General features: G+C 43.7%; 2 protein-coding genes across 8 annotated transcripts in view; one reads left to right on the plus strand and one right to left on the minus strand.

Moving 5' to 3' along the window:
• The window catches only part of UBN1 (ubinuclein 1), a 39,638-nt gene extending 31,024 nt beyond the window's left edge, over positions 1-8,614 (minus strand). For all 3 annotated transcript variants that reach the window (XM_039239238.1, XM_039239237.1, XM_039239239.1), the window contains exons 1-2: positions 7,915-8,614; positions 3,868-4,155 (exon numbers count right to left, since the gene is read on the minus strand). In XM_039239238.1, the coding sequence (XP_039095169.1) occupies positions 3,868-4,116 (249 nt within the window). In that variant the 5' untranslated portion in view covers positions 4,117-4,155; positions 7,915-8,614. The remainder of the gene's footprint in view (positions 1-3,867; positions 4,156-7,914) is intronic.
• A 139-nt stretch (positions 8,615-8,753) lies between these two features.
• Positions 8,754-16,809, plus strand: part of GLYR1 (glyoxylate reductase 1 homolog) — a 34,338-nt gene continuing 26,282 nt past the window's right edge. For 4 of the 5 annotated variants that reach the window (XM_039239252.1, XM_039239253.1, XM_039239255.1 and 1 more), the window contains exons 1-3: positions 8,754-8,842; positions 9,872-9,908; positions 11,130-11,209. In XM_039239252.1, coding sequence (XP_039095183.1) covers positions 8,805-8,842; positions 9,872-9,908; positions 11,130-11,209 — 155 coding nt within the window. In that variant the 5' untranslated portion in view covers positions 8,754-8,804. The other variant, XM_039239257.1, reaches the window with a different exon arrangement.

The raw sequence follows: 16,809 nt of genomic DNA on the forward strand, positions 1-16,809 counted from the left end.
CTACACAAAACTGTGTTTCAATACAGTTGGTTTCCCCTGAACTCCTAAATATTATTTTATATATTTAAAAACATTATTCTAAGAAGGTACACTGGCTTCATTGGACTTCTAAAACAATTAATGGCTCAAAAAGGTTAAGAACCCACTAAAAGCAGTCCAAGGCCTTGAGGGCTATTCTGCCTTACTGGCTGGAAGAGTGGTATGAACTTGCACTTCCCTCAATGCTACCAGAAGTCAAATCCAGGTTCACAGCATTCCCTTTCCTTAGAGGCTTATCTTGATGGGTCAGTAATCTCGTCTTTTCCCCCAATATCACTACTCACTCCAAATATTTTCACATGGATTTCCAAAGTTTATTTCTACTCTGTAAACTGTTGCATTTTTCTCATCAAGTACATTTTCCAGAGTTGGGACCTTAGGTTTCTTTGGCGAGGAACCTTCATTTTAATAAAGGTGTCCTGTACCAAATACATTTAAGACTTCAGAGTAGACCAAAATCACTAAAGATTCGATGCCTGTCTGAAGACAAAACTCAATTAATTGCCTCACTCTCCCATTTCTGCCTCCTGAAAGCCCACTCACCCATAATATATCAGTTAAATGATTGAGGGTATATATGTATAATGAGATATTAGGGAACATACATCTGATGCAGGCATCACAAATGAGTGGTCTTTAAAACACGCACTCATCTGTATATTATAATTTTTCTATAATGACCACATACAACTTAAGTGGTTAAAATAATCTTAAGAAAGTCTACCAATAAAGAGCAGTCTTTGGTGCGCCTGGTTGGCTCAGTCTGTTAAGCGTCTGACTTTGGCTCAGGTCATGATCTCACGGTTCGTGGGTTCGAGCCCAGCGTCTGGCTCTATACTGACAGCTAGCTCAAAGCCTAGAGACTGCTTCGGATTCAGTGTCTGCCTCTCTCTCTCTGACCCTCCCCTGATCACACTGTTTTTCTCTCTCTCTCTCCCCCTCTCTCTCTCTCAGAAATAAAAACATTAAAAAAATAATTATAAAGAGCAGTCCTGGATTAAATGTGCATGCCTTCATGTCTTGCAAACAGTAGTTATCCAAAAGCACTACTTCCTGAACATATGAAGGTCCAGCTCTGTCCAAACACAGCATCCAAGATGTAAGCTCTCCTCTGTCCAAGTCCTCCAGGGCTTGTATTTGTACCAGACTTAAACAATTACCACATTGTAACACCTGTTACCTATATTGGCCCAAGTCTAAAATACAAGACTGAAAGTTCCCTTGAGGCTGCGATAGTGGCTTCTCCACCTTTATATACTCCTTGGCATCTAGAACAATTCTTTTACATTACAAGTATATGGTAAGTGAATTAATACATGAATCTGTCAGGTTACATAATATTTGGAACACCACAGAGTAGACACAAAGAATCAGAAGTTCTGAATCTGAAGGCCAACAGTGAATCCCCTGAAAATGAATCCAAAGTTCTCTGTGTATGCTCCATGCATTTTTCTCCAATAGAGGAGGACACTTGGACCCCCAAGAAAGGTGAAATCAGGGTACTGGAATTCTAATTCCTACTGATTTGGTTTGAGCCCATAAATAAAGACTTTAACCAATCTCTGCTACTGTCTTTTCCTCTCAAGGAAGATCATCCCATTCCTACTTTGGAAAAGGAAGCTTGCATGGGTTTGAAATTATTTTTCCTCATCTTGCCCACTAGCCCAAATATAAAAGGTTGACCCTTGGCACAAACTTACTGGCTTCCACTCAGCTAATGGAAGCTGATCTTAATCAAGGAAACACATTTTTATCTGAGCAAAGAAAGCAGGTAATGCTTCTAACCAAAGGCACTCACCCCAAACAGCACAACAGTGAATCAGACTGAAGGGGCACTGGCCACTGAGTTCTGCTGCCAGAAATTTTGCCTACATGATCTCATTCTACCCTCAAACACCCTGCAAGCCAGGTACTAGGCTGATCCTTATTTTACTAAGAGCCATTCTAGAGACCAAAACACTCCAAGTGCAGGACCCCACTAACCCGGGCCTCAGCCTTGCACAGTGCTCCAGGGAGGTGCTTGTGTTCTTCACCTGCTTCCTCTCATACTGTAGGATCCCATCTACATAAAATACAAACACGTGCAAGACTAGAGGCACCTGCGAGGCTGAGTTGGTTAAGCAGCCGACTCTTGGTTTCATCAGGTCATGATCTCGGTTTGTGAATTTGGGCCCTGCATCAGGCTATGTGCTAACAGAGCAGAGCCTGCTTGGGATTCTATGTCTCCCCCTCTCTGCCTCTTTCCTGCTCACACTCTCTCTCCCTCAAAAATAAACAAACTTGGGGCTCCGGGGTGGCTCAGTCAGGTGGGCATCTGACTTCACCTCAGATCATGGTCTCACCATTCTTGAATCCCAGTCCTGCATCAGGCTCTGTGCTGACAACTCAGAGCCTGGAACCTGTTCTGGATTCTGTGTCTCCGCCCCCCCCCCCCCCCCCCCCCCCCCCCCCCCCCCCCCCCCCCTCTGTGTCTCTCTCAAAAATAAATAAACATTTAAAAAACTTAAACAAACTTAAAAAAAAAAGTGAAAAACTGATTTAGGCTCTCAGAAATCATGGCACTGGGCCTCATCAGTATTTTGGAAGGGCAGGAGAAGGGTTTCTGGTGTTCTGGAAAATGTTACATTTTTATAATCCAGCTACAAGTTACATGGGTGTGTTGAGTTTGTGAAAACACATCAAACTGTGAATTTACCATATATGTACTTTTATTATATACAGAATTCAGTAAAGAGTTTAAAAAATTTTTTTTCCATGTTAATGAATTATCAAAACTTCAGTAATAGCTGAAGCTGGTGATGGGTACATGGGCCTTATTAATTACACTACTGTCCTAGTCTGTGCACATTTGAGAAGTTCCATGCTAAAAAGCAAAACGGGCGCCTGGGTGGCTCAGTCGATTAAGCATCCAACTTCAGCTCAGGTCATGATCTCGCAGTCCGTCGGTTTGAGCCCACGTCGGGCTCTGTGCTGACAGATCAGTCCTGGTGCCTATTTTGGATTCTGTGTCTCCCTCTCTCTCTCTGCCCCTCCCCAGCTCGTGCTCTGTCTCTGTCTCAAAAATAAATAAAAATGTTAAAAAAATTAAAAAAGAAAAAGAAAACAAATCTGCCAGGAAAATAAATAGGTCATTTAAAAAACATTTAAGAGGGATGCCTGGGTGGTTCAATCCATTAAGCGTCCAACTCTTGATTTCGGCTCAGGTCATGATCTCATGGTTCGTGAGTTGAAGTCCTTTATCGGGATTTGTGCTGAGTGCAGAGCCTGCTTGGGATCCTCTGCCTCCCTTTCTCTGCCCCTCCACTGCTTGCTCACTCTCTCTCAAAATAAATAAACATTTACAAATAAATAAGTATAAATAAATAAGTAATAAAAAACATTTAAGAAATCAAACTGATTCTCAAAAGACCTGAAGGCTACAACCTAATTCCGGCAAATAAAACAAAACGACAACAAAAAAATTCCCACAAAATTAGGTATCTATTCATCCAGGTAAAGAAACTATCCAGAAGATAGTTCAGAAGAGATGAGCTATCAGTGTCTTTTCTTGTCTGTCCTTACGCTAAGTAGGCAGAGTGAGATTTCATTGAAAAGAAAAATGTCCAGCACAAAATTCCAGTGAATGAACAGTCATGGTTCTAGAAAGAATTCTATCCTTTCCGGCCCAGAGGCAAAGTCAGCACACCCTGTGGCTGCTTTGGGCTGAATGCTGCGGTCTCAGGGCAGCAAAAGCCTTTTGAGCCTTGCTTCCACCCCCAGAAGTCCCATTTGCACAGGATGCCCCATGCATTCTACCTACAGACAGAGTCTGGGGCTGCTGGGGTGTACCTTGTCTGCGGGCTGAAGGCCTTTCACCTTCCCTCGTATGTTCTTCACCAGCTCTGGGTAGAAGAACTCTGGGCAGCGCTTGTGATCTGGCTCAAAGAGGGTGAGTGTAATCCGAACAGCTGCTGCAGCCGGCTCAGAGTCCTGATGCTGTTCTGTTCCCCCAACGTCCTCTTTCCGGGATTTCTTCAAAAATGCAGGATTCAGAGAACCTGGGAGAGAGGTGAACTGGACCCTGTGGGGCTCCGACATGGCTACCAACAAGTCTTAGCGGGTGTCACTGCATGGCTTCTGTTAACATTAAAAGAAGGGCCAGGTCAAACCAAGATGATACAAATGATTTTTCCTGTTCAGCTATACAGATTTAAGCTTAAAAGACTCATTGTCAAGAAGAATCCATTGTTAAATTGACCTTAATTACCACCTAGTGCTTTTTTTCTGCTTCAATTACTATTCACCTTAACATTTTTATACATACATGTAAATCACCCAAAATCCTATTACTCAGAGATAATCAGTGTTCAGTACACTTCCTTCCAGTCTTTTTTTCTATACCTAGTCAAAAGATCCTTGATGTTAGAGAATCTATGCTGACAGACCCTTAAAGAATCCTCAAAATTGCAAAGACCACCAGAGAATATTTTTCATTTAATTTATCCAACACTTTTCTGGCGGGGAAGAATCTCTTTCTTAAGATCTCTACACTTTTATCACCAGCACTATACTTTCATTTAAAGTCAGTTTTCACAATGACAAAGTTTTCAACAGCTCACAGAAGGTACTGCCTCCTCTGGGATAAGTAGAAAACCAATGTCTCCAGAGGAGTGTGGCTCAGCTCATTTCCTAATGCACCAGTCTCTTCCACCCAAAGCTGGCTCTTGGCAAATTGAAAAATTATCACATACCAGAGACTTTCAAAGTTGCTTGGGAATGGTCAAAACAGATTGTAAAGCCCAGAATTCCAAGGGTTTACAGAATATAAATATAGCAATACACACGCACACACATATGTGCGTGTGTATATACGTACACACATAATTTTGCATGTGCTTTGTGTATAATGTTATGTCTTGTTTTACATAACTCACACTGTAGTGTGAACTTTTTTTTCCTACTGTGAACTTTCTACCATGACAGTAAGTAAGGATATTCATTGCAGGATAGGAAAAATGATAAAAACAACCTCAATATCCAGCATGAAGGGAATTGCTGACAAAACTGTGGTTTTTAAAAACTGATTTATATGAGTTTTTGATATTTTATAGATACATAATCCCTGTTGTACTTTTTCCTGTTGTTATTTACTGTTTAATTTTGATTTGAGATACGATAAAAATTTTTAATTCTTTTTCACATTGAACTCTAACTAGATTTCTTCCCAGCAATTATCACTAGCCTTTCTTTCCAGTGCTGATTTGGCCTGTGTTAAATAGAAATGTATTAGACATCCTAAAGTCTATTACGGAAATCCAAACTGTTAGATTAATCCGGTATAACCAGACATTCTTTAACAAGCACTACACTGTTGTGAAAATTTTTATGGTGTATTTTAATATCTTCAATCAAAGGTTCATCTTTATTATTCTTCTTTTAAAAGTAATACTTAGCGATTCCAGTCTGTTTATTATTTCAGATCAATTTTAGAATCATTTTGACAAGTTCCCAAGAAAGGCTCACTATATTTTGGCAGTAATGAATAAGCAGTGACTAATTCAGGAAGATTTACACATATCATACATAGCCACATAAGAACGTATACTAGTACCTAGGCAGTATTTATGCTTTCTACTATGACCAAAAATTGTGATCTCTAAGACCAGGGAGTAAAATACTAAAACTGAAGAGTTAAGGGGCACCTGGACGGCTCAGTTGGTTAAATGTCCAACTGGATTTTGACTCAGATCATGATCTCACAGTTCATGAGTTCGAGTCCCATGTCAGGCTCTGTGCTGATTGTGCAGAGCCTGCTTGGGATTCTGTCTCTCCCTCTCTCTGCCCCTCCCCCACCTGTGCTCATGTTTTCTCTTTCTCAAGATAAACTTTAAAAAAAAAGAGTTGAAATAATTCTAAGTAGGCAGTCAAGTGATTAGCAGCAAAACACGTTGGCAGTGCAAAAACCCATCGTGCAAATGCCGAAAAGAAATTCCCCTACAAGAAACTTCCAAGGCTCCCAAGGACATTCATGATGCACCGGGTTGTGAAAATAAATCACAGCTCAAAGGTGAGGCTTAAAGATCCTCCACTGACAAAAGCAGTAGTTTCACTACAGGAAGGGAAGCTGTAAGTCAGCTCATGGGATGTAGGAAGTTAACCCCGAAAGGGCCAACCAGGGCCCTGGCCCTGTCCAGGCAGTAATTTTTAAAATGTAACCTTATCATGATCCACATTTTAGACACTGTAACTTCATTCACCTAGATGGTAAAACTGCTTCTCTCAGTTGTGTGACTTTGCAGGCCTAAGAAATTACAGAAATAAGACTAGAGAATAAATCAAACCTGTAACATATTAACACTTACAAGTTAGATTTTGGATATATTTTATAATCATGATTACTGCTTGCTACTTGTTACTAAGTCATGTGAAATACTTAAGAGGATCAGACATGTTAATGACTTGAAATGTTAGACTTACAACTTTAATTTCAAATGCTTAAAAAAACAGAAGTTTGAAAGTGTTCATTTAAACCTGATTTATACAGCTATCAGACATACAAGAGTTAGGTCTTTGGAAAGATATTACTATTAATTTTATAAGTTCACCATTTTAGAAATTAGAAGTATTTGAGAGAACATAAAAACTTTAAATGTAATTAAACACATTTAAGGGGATTTAACATTGTAAAAAGAGTTCATTGTTTGGGAATTATAATCGGTTAAATTAGTACCTTAACTGAAGCTCTGTCAAGGATCACATACTCTTATTTCTATATAACTATTCTTCCATTTGTAAATGAAAGAATTTGGGGAAGTAAAACTTAAAAGGCTTAAGAAAACCTAAGCATTTAAATACTCAACTTCAACAAGGTGAACATCACTCTAAAAAAGCACAGAATTGTGCACATAAAAACGTGCCTCTTAAAAAAACCTCAATTGACATCATCCAAGAAACGCTAGCTGTCTGTTGCAACTTGGTTTCCAGAAAACGTGTTTTTTTAATTATACATCCTCTTAACTACTGTATTTTCAAATCTATTATCAGTAAAACAGAAAAATTAAGTTTTGTTTGCTGATCTTGTAAAACATTTTAGTGGCATTTCCTTAACTTTTTTTTTTCCCACAATAGGCTGTCCGATGAGAATTTTGTCTACTTTCTGAAGTGTTTGTTTTTGTTTCATGTCTTATTGCATTGGCTAAAACTTCCAGGGTAATATTAAACATGTATCTTTCACCATGTTCTGACTCCCATGGGAATGCCTCTAGGTCCAATGGGATGTTGACTTACAATTCGGATATTTTATCAAATCATTAAGCTATCCTTCAATTCCTCAAATTTTAAGTTTTTAAATTAGTAACATATGTTTAATTTTATGCAACCATTTCCTGGAATCTTAAATGCGCTTCCAATTATTGGTTTGTCCTTAAGACAAAACAGCAAATGACAGCTCCTGAAACTAACTGCCGGCACTCTGGGGAAACCGAAGTCAAAAAAATTCCAGGCTGCGGACAAGCCAACTCGCTAAAAACAAAACAAAACGCTCTTACAACCAACTTCTGTAAGACAAAAACGCCTACAGGAGGTGCGTGTGGATCCGCCACCTTTTCAAGGCGAGGGCGACTCAACAAAAACTCTTAAATAGACACTGAAGACTTACTCGGAATCTACCACTGGGATTGGAACCTTTCCAAAACTGTTTATTTCCCCTCCGGGATGTTTGGGCCCTGTGCTCAACTGACGTGAGCAAGTTCCCCATTCAATAACTCCGTTTTCACATACCGAAACTACGCGAGCATCCGCCTTCCTGCTGTCACAACAGCCAGCTCCCAACTTCTCTAAAAGTGTCAAACTACAACAAGGCTTATGTGAGAGCCCGGTCCCGACAAAGACACGCACCTTTGTCCCCGGCGCGACGCAGGCTACGGCCCCACGGGCCGCACTCGTCCCCCCGCGGCGGTCCTCATGCCGGCCCGGGCGCCCGGGCTGCGGCGCCGCTAGCGGCCGGCCCCCGAGCCATGCTTCCCGGCGGGCGGCCGGCCCGCGCCGCGGCCCATGGCAGGGTCCCCGCGCGCTCGGGGGAGCCTCGCCGGCCGTGCCGCCGCGCCGGCCCCGGAGGAAGCGGAGAGACGCCGGCTCCACGTCGGTCGAGCAACTCGGGACCTCGGGCGGGCTGCTCAGGCGCCCGGGGAGAACTTGCGCGGACACGGACTCCGGCCCGCTCCTCGGACGCCGGCCGTTAGAAAGCGCGCACGGAAGGATCCGTCCGCCCCCCCCCGCCGAGCGAGGCCACGCAGAACCCGCCGGGTGCGGGCCCCGGGCTCGGGCGGAGGCTGGCTTCCAGGCCGCGCCGAGGTCCGTCAGGGCAGCTCCCGGAGTGGCGACACGGCCGGCCCTCGCGCCGGACTAACGGCCCTAATGGAAGCGCGGACAGGAGGGGGCTGGAGGCCAGGGGCAGGGCGGGCCGCAGGGCCGGCTCCCTTGCGCACTCGGCCGGCAGCACCTTCACCACCGCCTCCGCCGCTTCAGACCGCGGGCGCTTCGTTGTCACGAGCGGAGGGAGGGGGAAGGAGCCGGGAGTCTCCGGGCTCCGGCGCGCCGAGACCGCGGCGCCCGGGTCACGTGCCGCTCGGCCGCCAATGAACCCCTGCGGGCGCGGTGACGTCAGAGCAGCGGCGTGGCCGGTGACAGCCGGCCCCCGTCACGTGGCCGGAGGCACTCCAATGGGCGGTGCCGGGGCGACCTGAGGTTCCCGGCGGCCCGTGCGTCGGTGGTGGTTGGGTGGTAAGATGGCGGCTGTGAGTCTGCGGCTCGGCGATTTGGTGTGGTGAGTCCGGGCGGCCCGGGTAAAGCGAGGTGCGCCGGGGAGCTCCCTCACTGGGCGCGGGGTTCGCGGCCAGCCCCGGAGCTGCCTTTCTATGCGCTCCAGGCTGCAGAAAGAGGGCGAGACGAGGTGCCGGCGCTGGGAGCGACGCCGGGCGGAAGGGGCAGCCCGGCCCCGGGGGACTGAGGCCGAGAGTGGCCACAGCGGGCCGGGCTCTGAGCTCCAAGGCGGCCCGGGGGAGGGCTTCGCTCCGCACCTGCACGCCGGCGGACACCGTGAAGGGAGTCTCCGGCGCCGCGCAGCTCCCGCGGACGCCGGATTCTTGGGGTCTTGCGGAGGCTTCCCGGAAAGGGGGAGAACCGGGGAGCCGCCGGGGCCATCTCGCCTGGGCAAGCCCGTCAAAACTCCCGTTGCGATGGAACCGACCTGCGCGGGCGGCTTGGCCGGGGGTGTCGAAACCGGACTGCTGGCGCTGCCCCGTGAAGAAATGGAAGGGAGACTTCTCCTTTACAACCGAAGGCTTGGCAGTAACCAGTGCCTTCTTGGGTGCCTCTCGTGGTCTGCTTCTGTGTCCCAGACTACCGCTCGAACCAAGACTGATCGTCCGCTTCCCTCGAGCGACGTAGCTCTCTTCTCGACCCAGAGGAAGGTTTCCATTAGCATGTCAAAGTCGGGCTGGTTTCGCGGTGAATTAAACCAGACTTTGTAAGGGGAAGTCTGTGTTTACCGAGCAAACTGCCCTCCCCGTCGTGGGGACGCTCTTAGACAAGTGACTTGATTGGTTTTGTTCTTCAGTGTTCCTTGACACCAAAAGAATGCACATACCTTATGCACTTTTGTATTCTGTTTCTGAAGAGTTTGGGCCTCTTGGGCCCAGCCGTGGAAGCCAATTTAAGAACTCCTGTTTGCCAGCTTGCCTTTTGGCACTTGAGAGTGCAGGTGGAGAGTTAGGAAAATAAATTTCACGTTGAGTGGGTTGAAGGAGATGGACTGGCTTTTCCAGGGCAAATGCTGACTCTGTGTTTTCTCTAGGGGGAAACTCGGCCGATATCCTCCTTGGCCAGGAAAGGTGAGTGTCTTGCTATTAATGGAAGACATCTGAAGTTGGGTGTGAGGAGGTGAAAATGTAAATGCGTTCCCCTCAATTTCTGGTATTTAGTTAAACTGGACCTACTTGGAAAAAAAATTATATACTTATTTATTTATGTAGTGTCTGCACCCAACCTGGGGCTTGAACTCACCACCTGGAGATCAAAAGTCCCATGCCCTTCTGACTGAGCCAGCCAGGCATCCTTAAACTAGACTTATTTAAATGGAATTTTTCTGTCTCTACTCTCGGATTGTTTAGAAAAGGCAATATCATATAAACCAGGTCATTTAATCTGCAGTAAATGCTTATCTCTTGAATCAGAGATGGCTTTGGTGAAGTTTTTTAATCCTGGAAATCGATTTCAATTTGAATTTAGCTTTACACTTAAATGTAACAAAAGGAGAAGAAAATAAATTCTCCAGGAAGAGAGAAATCTAAATGTAGGTTAGTGAAAAGTCAAAGTATTTTTGTCCCAACTAAGTTTAAATCTTCTTTTCATGTTACCATATGTGCTGCTCCAGTGCCTCTTTGCAGAAGTTGGCATTCCAGATTTTGCATGAGGCGATCCGTCATAGCTTTCCAAATGTTCTGTTTTTATATTCTTGCTAGGAGCCCAGGAAATGTCTTTAGACTGTCTCTTTGCAATATGGCATATCCATTGCCTCAGTTGTCCTTCATTGTCATTGTTACCTGTCTCAGCTCTTCCTGCAGTTTTTTGTGTTTTGTTTTATTGAAGCATAATTGACATACAATGTTACCGAAGTTTCAGGTGTACAACATACTGGTGCAACAGTGCTATACCCGATGGCTTACCTCTTATCAGAAGTGCATCACCACCTTACCTTATTACTTCACAGAAGTGTTTTTTAAGAGTGTTCTCTGCATTTCTTCAGTGATTTAAGGGTCACGTGATTGTGGGGGTTGGTTGACTTTGATCTTAGTTTTAACTGCTTTTAAAACAGGGCTATTGCAGTGAAGGGGATTTTCTACCTACCAAACACTGCTACTTGGTAGATGTATTCTAGAAGTTCCTAGAATATTTGCACTTTTCCACACATCTCAGTAGGTGAGTGCCAGGTTTGGACATGTAGTAGGGCCTGGGTTCTTTTCAAGAATATTCCTTTTCTTTTATTTCATTTTTTTTTCCTCACCAACTTAGAGGTATGGAAAAAACTTTTTTTTCCTCCTTTTACTCCCCAGATTGTTAATCCACCCAAAGACTTGAAGAAACCACGTGGAAAGAAATGCTTCTTTGTGAAGTTTTTTGGAACAGAAGATCAGTGAGTAGTGCTCATCAAAAGTTTCACTTTTTCTGTGGGCGTTATCCTGGATCTGAGCTACTTGCCAGAATGTTCTAGGGACCTTAGTTCATTTTTACCGTAGTCTGTCAGAATGGCATATCATTCTGGCTTTATATCTAAATAAAAGATGCTATTCTTAGCTCATAGAAATTGTTCTGGGGCCAATAACAATGTCAGTCAGTAAGAAATAGGATTCACTATCTTCTTAATATGATAATTACAATAAGAAAATTTCTCACATCTTTTTATCCAACACCATAGGTAGTTCCTTTTATAAGAACCACATTTGGTTCTCTTAATGGCTGTTTATCATTGTGGTTCATGTATGAGGTATATACTGAAAAAAAAAAAAACCCTGAAACCTTTATTATAAGAGAAGTAATTGTTTGATTCTGTTCTTTGTAAAACTAGGTGACTTTCTGCAACGTTGTAACAGTAGAGCTTTTTAACCAGATCTGTCCTAGAGTTTAAATCAGGACCATTGATTTGAGATTCTTGATATACAACATACAGGTCACAGTGAGGGGCAAAATATGTATTTACTTGAGTTTCCAGTGATTTATTCAGCTTTTTCATTATTTCATGGATCTGATTACCTGGTCTAGCTAGATGCTTTACGTAGTTGTATTTCCACTTATGATTCTTAGAGAAAAATGTAGCTTTTGCTTTGAAAAAAGTGTGTGTGACTTTTTTGAGGAATCTAATACCAGTGGTTAAAATACACGTTTCTACAAAGTGATATATTCTATAGCAAAATCTCTTACAAACAGTGTTACTCATTCTGGAGTTTATATGCTGAGTACTTATCCCAGTTGAGAGTTTAACTGGTATGTCTACCTTCACCATGCAGATCTACTCATATACTCAGCCCTGTTCTCTGTCACAAAACAACAGTCTTTTGATGACAATATTTTAAGGTAGTCACTGGCCCAAGAGTTGTGAGAGCCAGAGATACTCTGGAAGCAGGAATATTCTGGTAATGCCATTGACTTGACAACAAAGATTATTCTGATACATAAAAGAAGTGCTAATTGTTTCATTAGCAAATTCAAGTTTCTGACACTGAAGGGAACTTCTGGAGAAAGGTGAATGTTGTGGTCCTTGCTTTTCAGGAACTTGAGTAACAAGACATAAACATTTCAGATGGGAATACATGCAGAATGAGTGATATGGGTGATTGATTATTAAAGTGTTCTAGAACAAGGAGACAGTAGTGGAGAACAGGCAGGTCAGAGAAGGCTGATGGAAGAGATGGGATTAGAATCCACCCTTGGAGGATGGATAGAATTTGAATAGGCAAGAAGAAGGGCATTGCAGGCAGGAGGAAGACCATGAACAACTGGATGTTAAGTTGAATGTGTGGGCAGAGAGAGGCTCCCCACCTGGGGTGAAGAACTGTGCTTGAGAATGAGAGAGGCAGTATGGTTGGTCCAATTGGTTAGCTAAATGAAGATGTACACAAGACTAGAACAAAAGTGGAAACTCATGGAAAGTGGGGGCTTGATGACATTACGAGAGGTATAAAAGCCTTTGTGTTCTTAGAATTTTAAAAATGCTGGAAGATCAAAAGAATAAACTGATCTGTATAACAAATACTACAGATAAGACAGAAAATTGGAGTTGAGTGAATTTTAGCACTTAGCCAGGTACACAAGTGAAGCCAGTGAAAAAGATGCACTTACCAAACACGAAAATAATCTAAAGTATTAGTAGTGGTGGAGAGGATATGATTCCTGGCTAAAGTTTTTTTTTGTTTTGTTTTTAATGTTTTATTTATTTCTGAGAGACAGCATGAGCAGGGGAGGGTCAGAGAGAGGGGGGATACAGAATCTGAAACAGGCTCCAGACTCTGAGCTAGCTGTCAGCACCGGGCCAGATGCTGGGCTCGAACCCACGAACCGTGAGAGATCATGACCTGAGCCGAAGTCAGACGCTTAACCGACTGAGCCATTCAGGCGCCCCTGGCTAAAGTTTTTTTGAGGGGATTCATAAGCAAGTAGATTCAGGGCCGCTGTAGATACAATATCTTTTAAGCTTTTTAAACTCCTTTGGTAGAATGTAAAAAGTTATATAAGGGACATCTGGGTGGCTCACTCAGTTAAGCATCTGACTCTTGCTTTCAGCTCAGACCATAATCTCCTAGTTTGTGAGTTCAAGCCCTGTATTGGGCTCTGGCACTGCCAGTGTGGAGCCTGCTTAGGATTCTCTCCCTCTCTTTCTGTGTGCCTCTCTCTGTCTCAAAATAAATATATATTTTTTTAACTTAAAAAAAGATATTTAAAAATAAAATTACCACAGGCTAACATGTTACCTTTTTGTGGCTAGGCAGTTGACAATGAAAGGAAACAAAGAGTAAGGATCTCCAAACACTTCTGAAGGGAGAAGGGTTCTTAGTGATCAGTGATCAGCAAATGTTATTTAGTGTCTTAACATTATCTGAAGGTGAAGTGTCCAGATGGTCAGGTACCAGGGAATTACTCTGGGGGAAATATTTGGATTTTGGATTTGATGCTGGCCTACTATGCATTCACATGCCAGTTATATCTGCCCTACAATTTGGGCAAGCTGTTTTCACCTTTCTAAGCCTTTGTGTCCTTACCCATGTGTGGGGGTGATGCTCCCTACCTTGTAGCTATGAAGGAGAAGGAGTGGCACTTATTGATACTGTGGTTTGGCATACAGCTGGTGTTTGATAAACCAGGTCAGGATAGAGATATGTTACAAGAGACGCACTGGTAAAAAGCAGGTGGCTTTAAGTAAGGGAAACTTGAATGAGAGAGAATCTATTTGAAAAGAAAGGCATCTAAGAGTTGGAAATTCCTAAGGGCCTCAGCCAGGTCTCCTCTTTTGATCAAAAGGCTTTGAGCACAAAACAGTAAGTTTCCCTTGCCAGGAGTACTGTGTGCAGTCCAGTCCATGCTCCCAAAGGTATCTGATGGATCTAGTCAAGATCAGAAAAGGGGACCAAGTGGGGCGCCTGGGTGGCTTAGTCGGTTGGGCGTCCGGCTTTCGCTTAGGTCATGATCTCGCGGTTCGTGGGTTCGAGCCCCGCGTCAGGCTCTGTGCTGACTGCCAGCTCAGAGCCTGGAGCCTGTTTCAGTCTGTGACTCCCTCTCTCTCTGACCCTCCCCTGCTCACGCTGTGTCTCTCTCCTCTCCTAAAAAAAAAAAAAAAAAAAAAGAAAGAAAAGGGGACCAAGTCAGATCAAAGAGTAGGATTCTTTAATTCGAAAAAGCAAAGTCTGAAAAAGAACACAATCAGAATTGATGAAATGATGAATAGCCTTAAGGAGGTAAACACTGACGTGTTCATAAATCATCAGACATTTCAACAAAAGGCAATGTGACCAGAACATGTGCTGTGGTGACCCTGTTAAGAGCATGCATAAGGATCACTGTAGGAAACAGACATTTGACAAGTGGTTTAGACAGAAAGTACAAGTGGATTTTTAGAGATGAGAACTGCTTTGTTCAGGGCAAGACCCTAAGTGGCTCCAGAGGAAGCTGGGCTCTCCATCACCTTTAATGCTTGATGTCAAGGAGAGAGAGGGCTCTGTGCTCCTGGCATACCCTGGGCTAGAGACCCTGTTGGTTACTGGGCCCGGACTTTGGTGGCTAGGGTCTGACCCCATGGGGTTGTTCCTGAATTCCTTTTTTTATTTTTATTTTTTAACATTTTTATTTTATTTTTTGAGAGACAGAGACAGCATGAGCAGGGAAGGGGCAGAGAGAGAGGGAGACACAGAATCTGAAAGAGGCTCCAGGCTCTGAGCTGTCAGCACAGAGCCCGACATGGAGCTCGAACTCACAACAGTGAGATCATGACCTGAGCCAAAGTCGGATGCTCAACTGACTGAGCCACCCAGGCGTCCCTGTTCCTGAATTCTTAAGGAGTATAAGATTAAGTCAGAGATGTTCAGTTTCAAAACTGACATAGTACATATGGGAAAAAATATTTATAGATGAGTTTTTTTTTTTTATATTAGCAAGGATCTTTATTAAAGAGTTAAAAAGGGTAGCCCCTTAAACCAAGATTTCAACCTTTTAGAAAACTAATTTCTCTCTCTCGCTTTTTCTGTCAAAACATCTAAATTGGGGCTCCTGGGTGGCTCAGTCGGTTAAGCGTCCGACTTTGGCTCAGTCATGATCTCACAGTTCGTGGGTTTGAGCCCTATGCCAGGCTCTGTGCTGACAGCTAGCTCAGAGCCTGGAGCCTTTTTCGGATTCTGTATCTCCCTCTCTCTCTGACCCTCCCCTGCTCATGCTGTCTCTCTCTCTCTCAGAAATAAAACATTAAAAAAAAATTTTTTTTAAACCTCTAACAAATTGTGTTGACATCCATTAGAAAGAGAGGACTGGACCTTCCTGACCAGCCTCTCCTATAAGGGGAAGGACTTAGTAAGATGCTAGATTCGGCTCTCCAAGCCTGGATGGCTACTGTGGGAATTACCCGTGGTTGTTTTGTGGAAATACAGAGGAAAGAATACCTTCAGCGTTAATTTTGACAACTCCACCGGGTGATCACTCTCAAAGATTAAGTCTCAGGCCTATGAAGGCCTACCCTGGACAGACACTTGCCCATCAAAATAGAAACTGAGCTCAAGGTTTAAAAGTTTCATCAGCGGCTATGGCAGATGGAGGGAGCTCATTAAGTTTGGGAGTACTCAACCCCTGGAAACAAACAGTTCAGGAAAATACTGTCAGCAAAAGTGGGTAGTTCCCAAATGACCACCTGTGAGTTTCTGTGGCAGTCTTCATAGCTGAACCCACAACAGCCCTTTGAGGAACTGGATAGGATATTTGTGCTGGTTCTGCCTTTTTAACAGATGTAGACACTGAGAGGCAGGATGTTTGTGGAGTTAAGTGATAAGATGTCCAGGATCCCAATCTGAGATACTTTTTTTTTGTCAAGCCAGATACAAGGTATGAAGTGTGTGAGTATCAAAGAAACTCTTGGAGGAAAACCTGTGGCTTGTAATTAAAAGCATAGCAACTTGAAACTATCTGAGGATTCCTTTTTTCTTTTCGCCTGGCACGTCATTGGCCCACTTTCCCTACATCCAACACTGTGTAATAGTTTGAGAACAGAGCCAGGATGATAGTGAGTGCTCTGCTCCAGGTATTATTTGGACTGAGCCAGCAGTGTCCCTCTGCCAGGGCTGGACAGAACCTGTCCTAGAGAGCATTGAGTAGATTTTCCTCTCCCAGCACCAGCATCCGTCCTCCAGGTGACCCCCTTCGTGGCTGGGACAGGGTCTCCAGGAGCAGGTGTCATGCACCAGGATTAGAGAGTCTGGCACAAAAGAAGCATCTGGCCATATTGGCATGGACAGTGCAGCTTGAAAGCCTCATTTGGGAATGTTTTCAAGGTTTGAAAACAATCTTTTAAACCTGTCTTATCTGCAAGTCTTTGTTGATGTTTGTATGATAATCATGACTTGAAATTAAATGAGGAGCTTTTATTTTCTTTGTGGGTTTTGTTTTGTTTTGTTTTTGGTTATTTGTTTTTTGATTTGTGATTTCTGAACAACTTGGACTTGGGCCAAGTAACAGCAAGTAACAGCAAGTAACAGCTACCAG

Source organism: Hyaena hyaena, unplaced genomic scaffold (assembly GCF_003009895.1).
Source record: "Hyaena hyaena isolate Hyena2069 unplaced genomic scaffold, ASM300989v1 scaffold_155, whole genome shotgun sequence".
In the NCBI taxonomy this organism is placed as follows: Eukaryota; Metazoa; Chordata; class Mammalia; order Carnivora; family Hyaenidae; genus Hyaena; species Hyaena hyaena.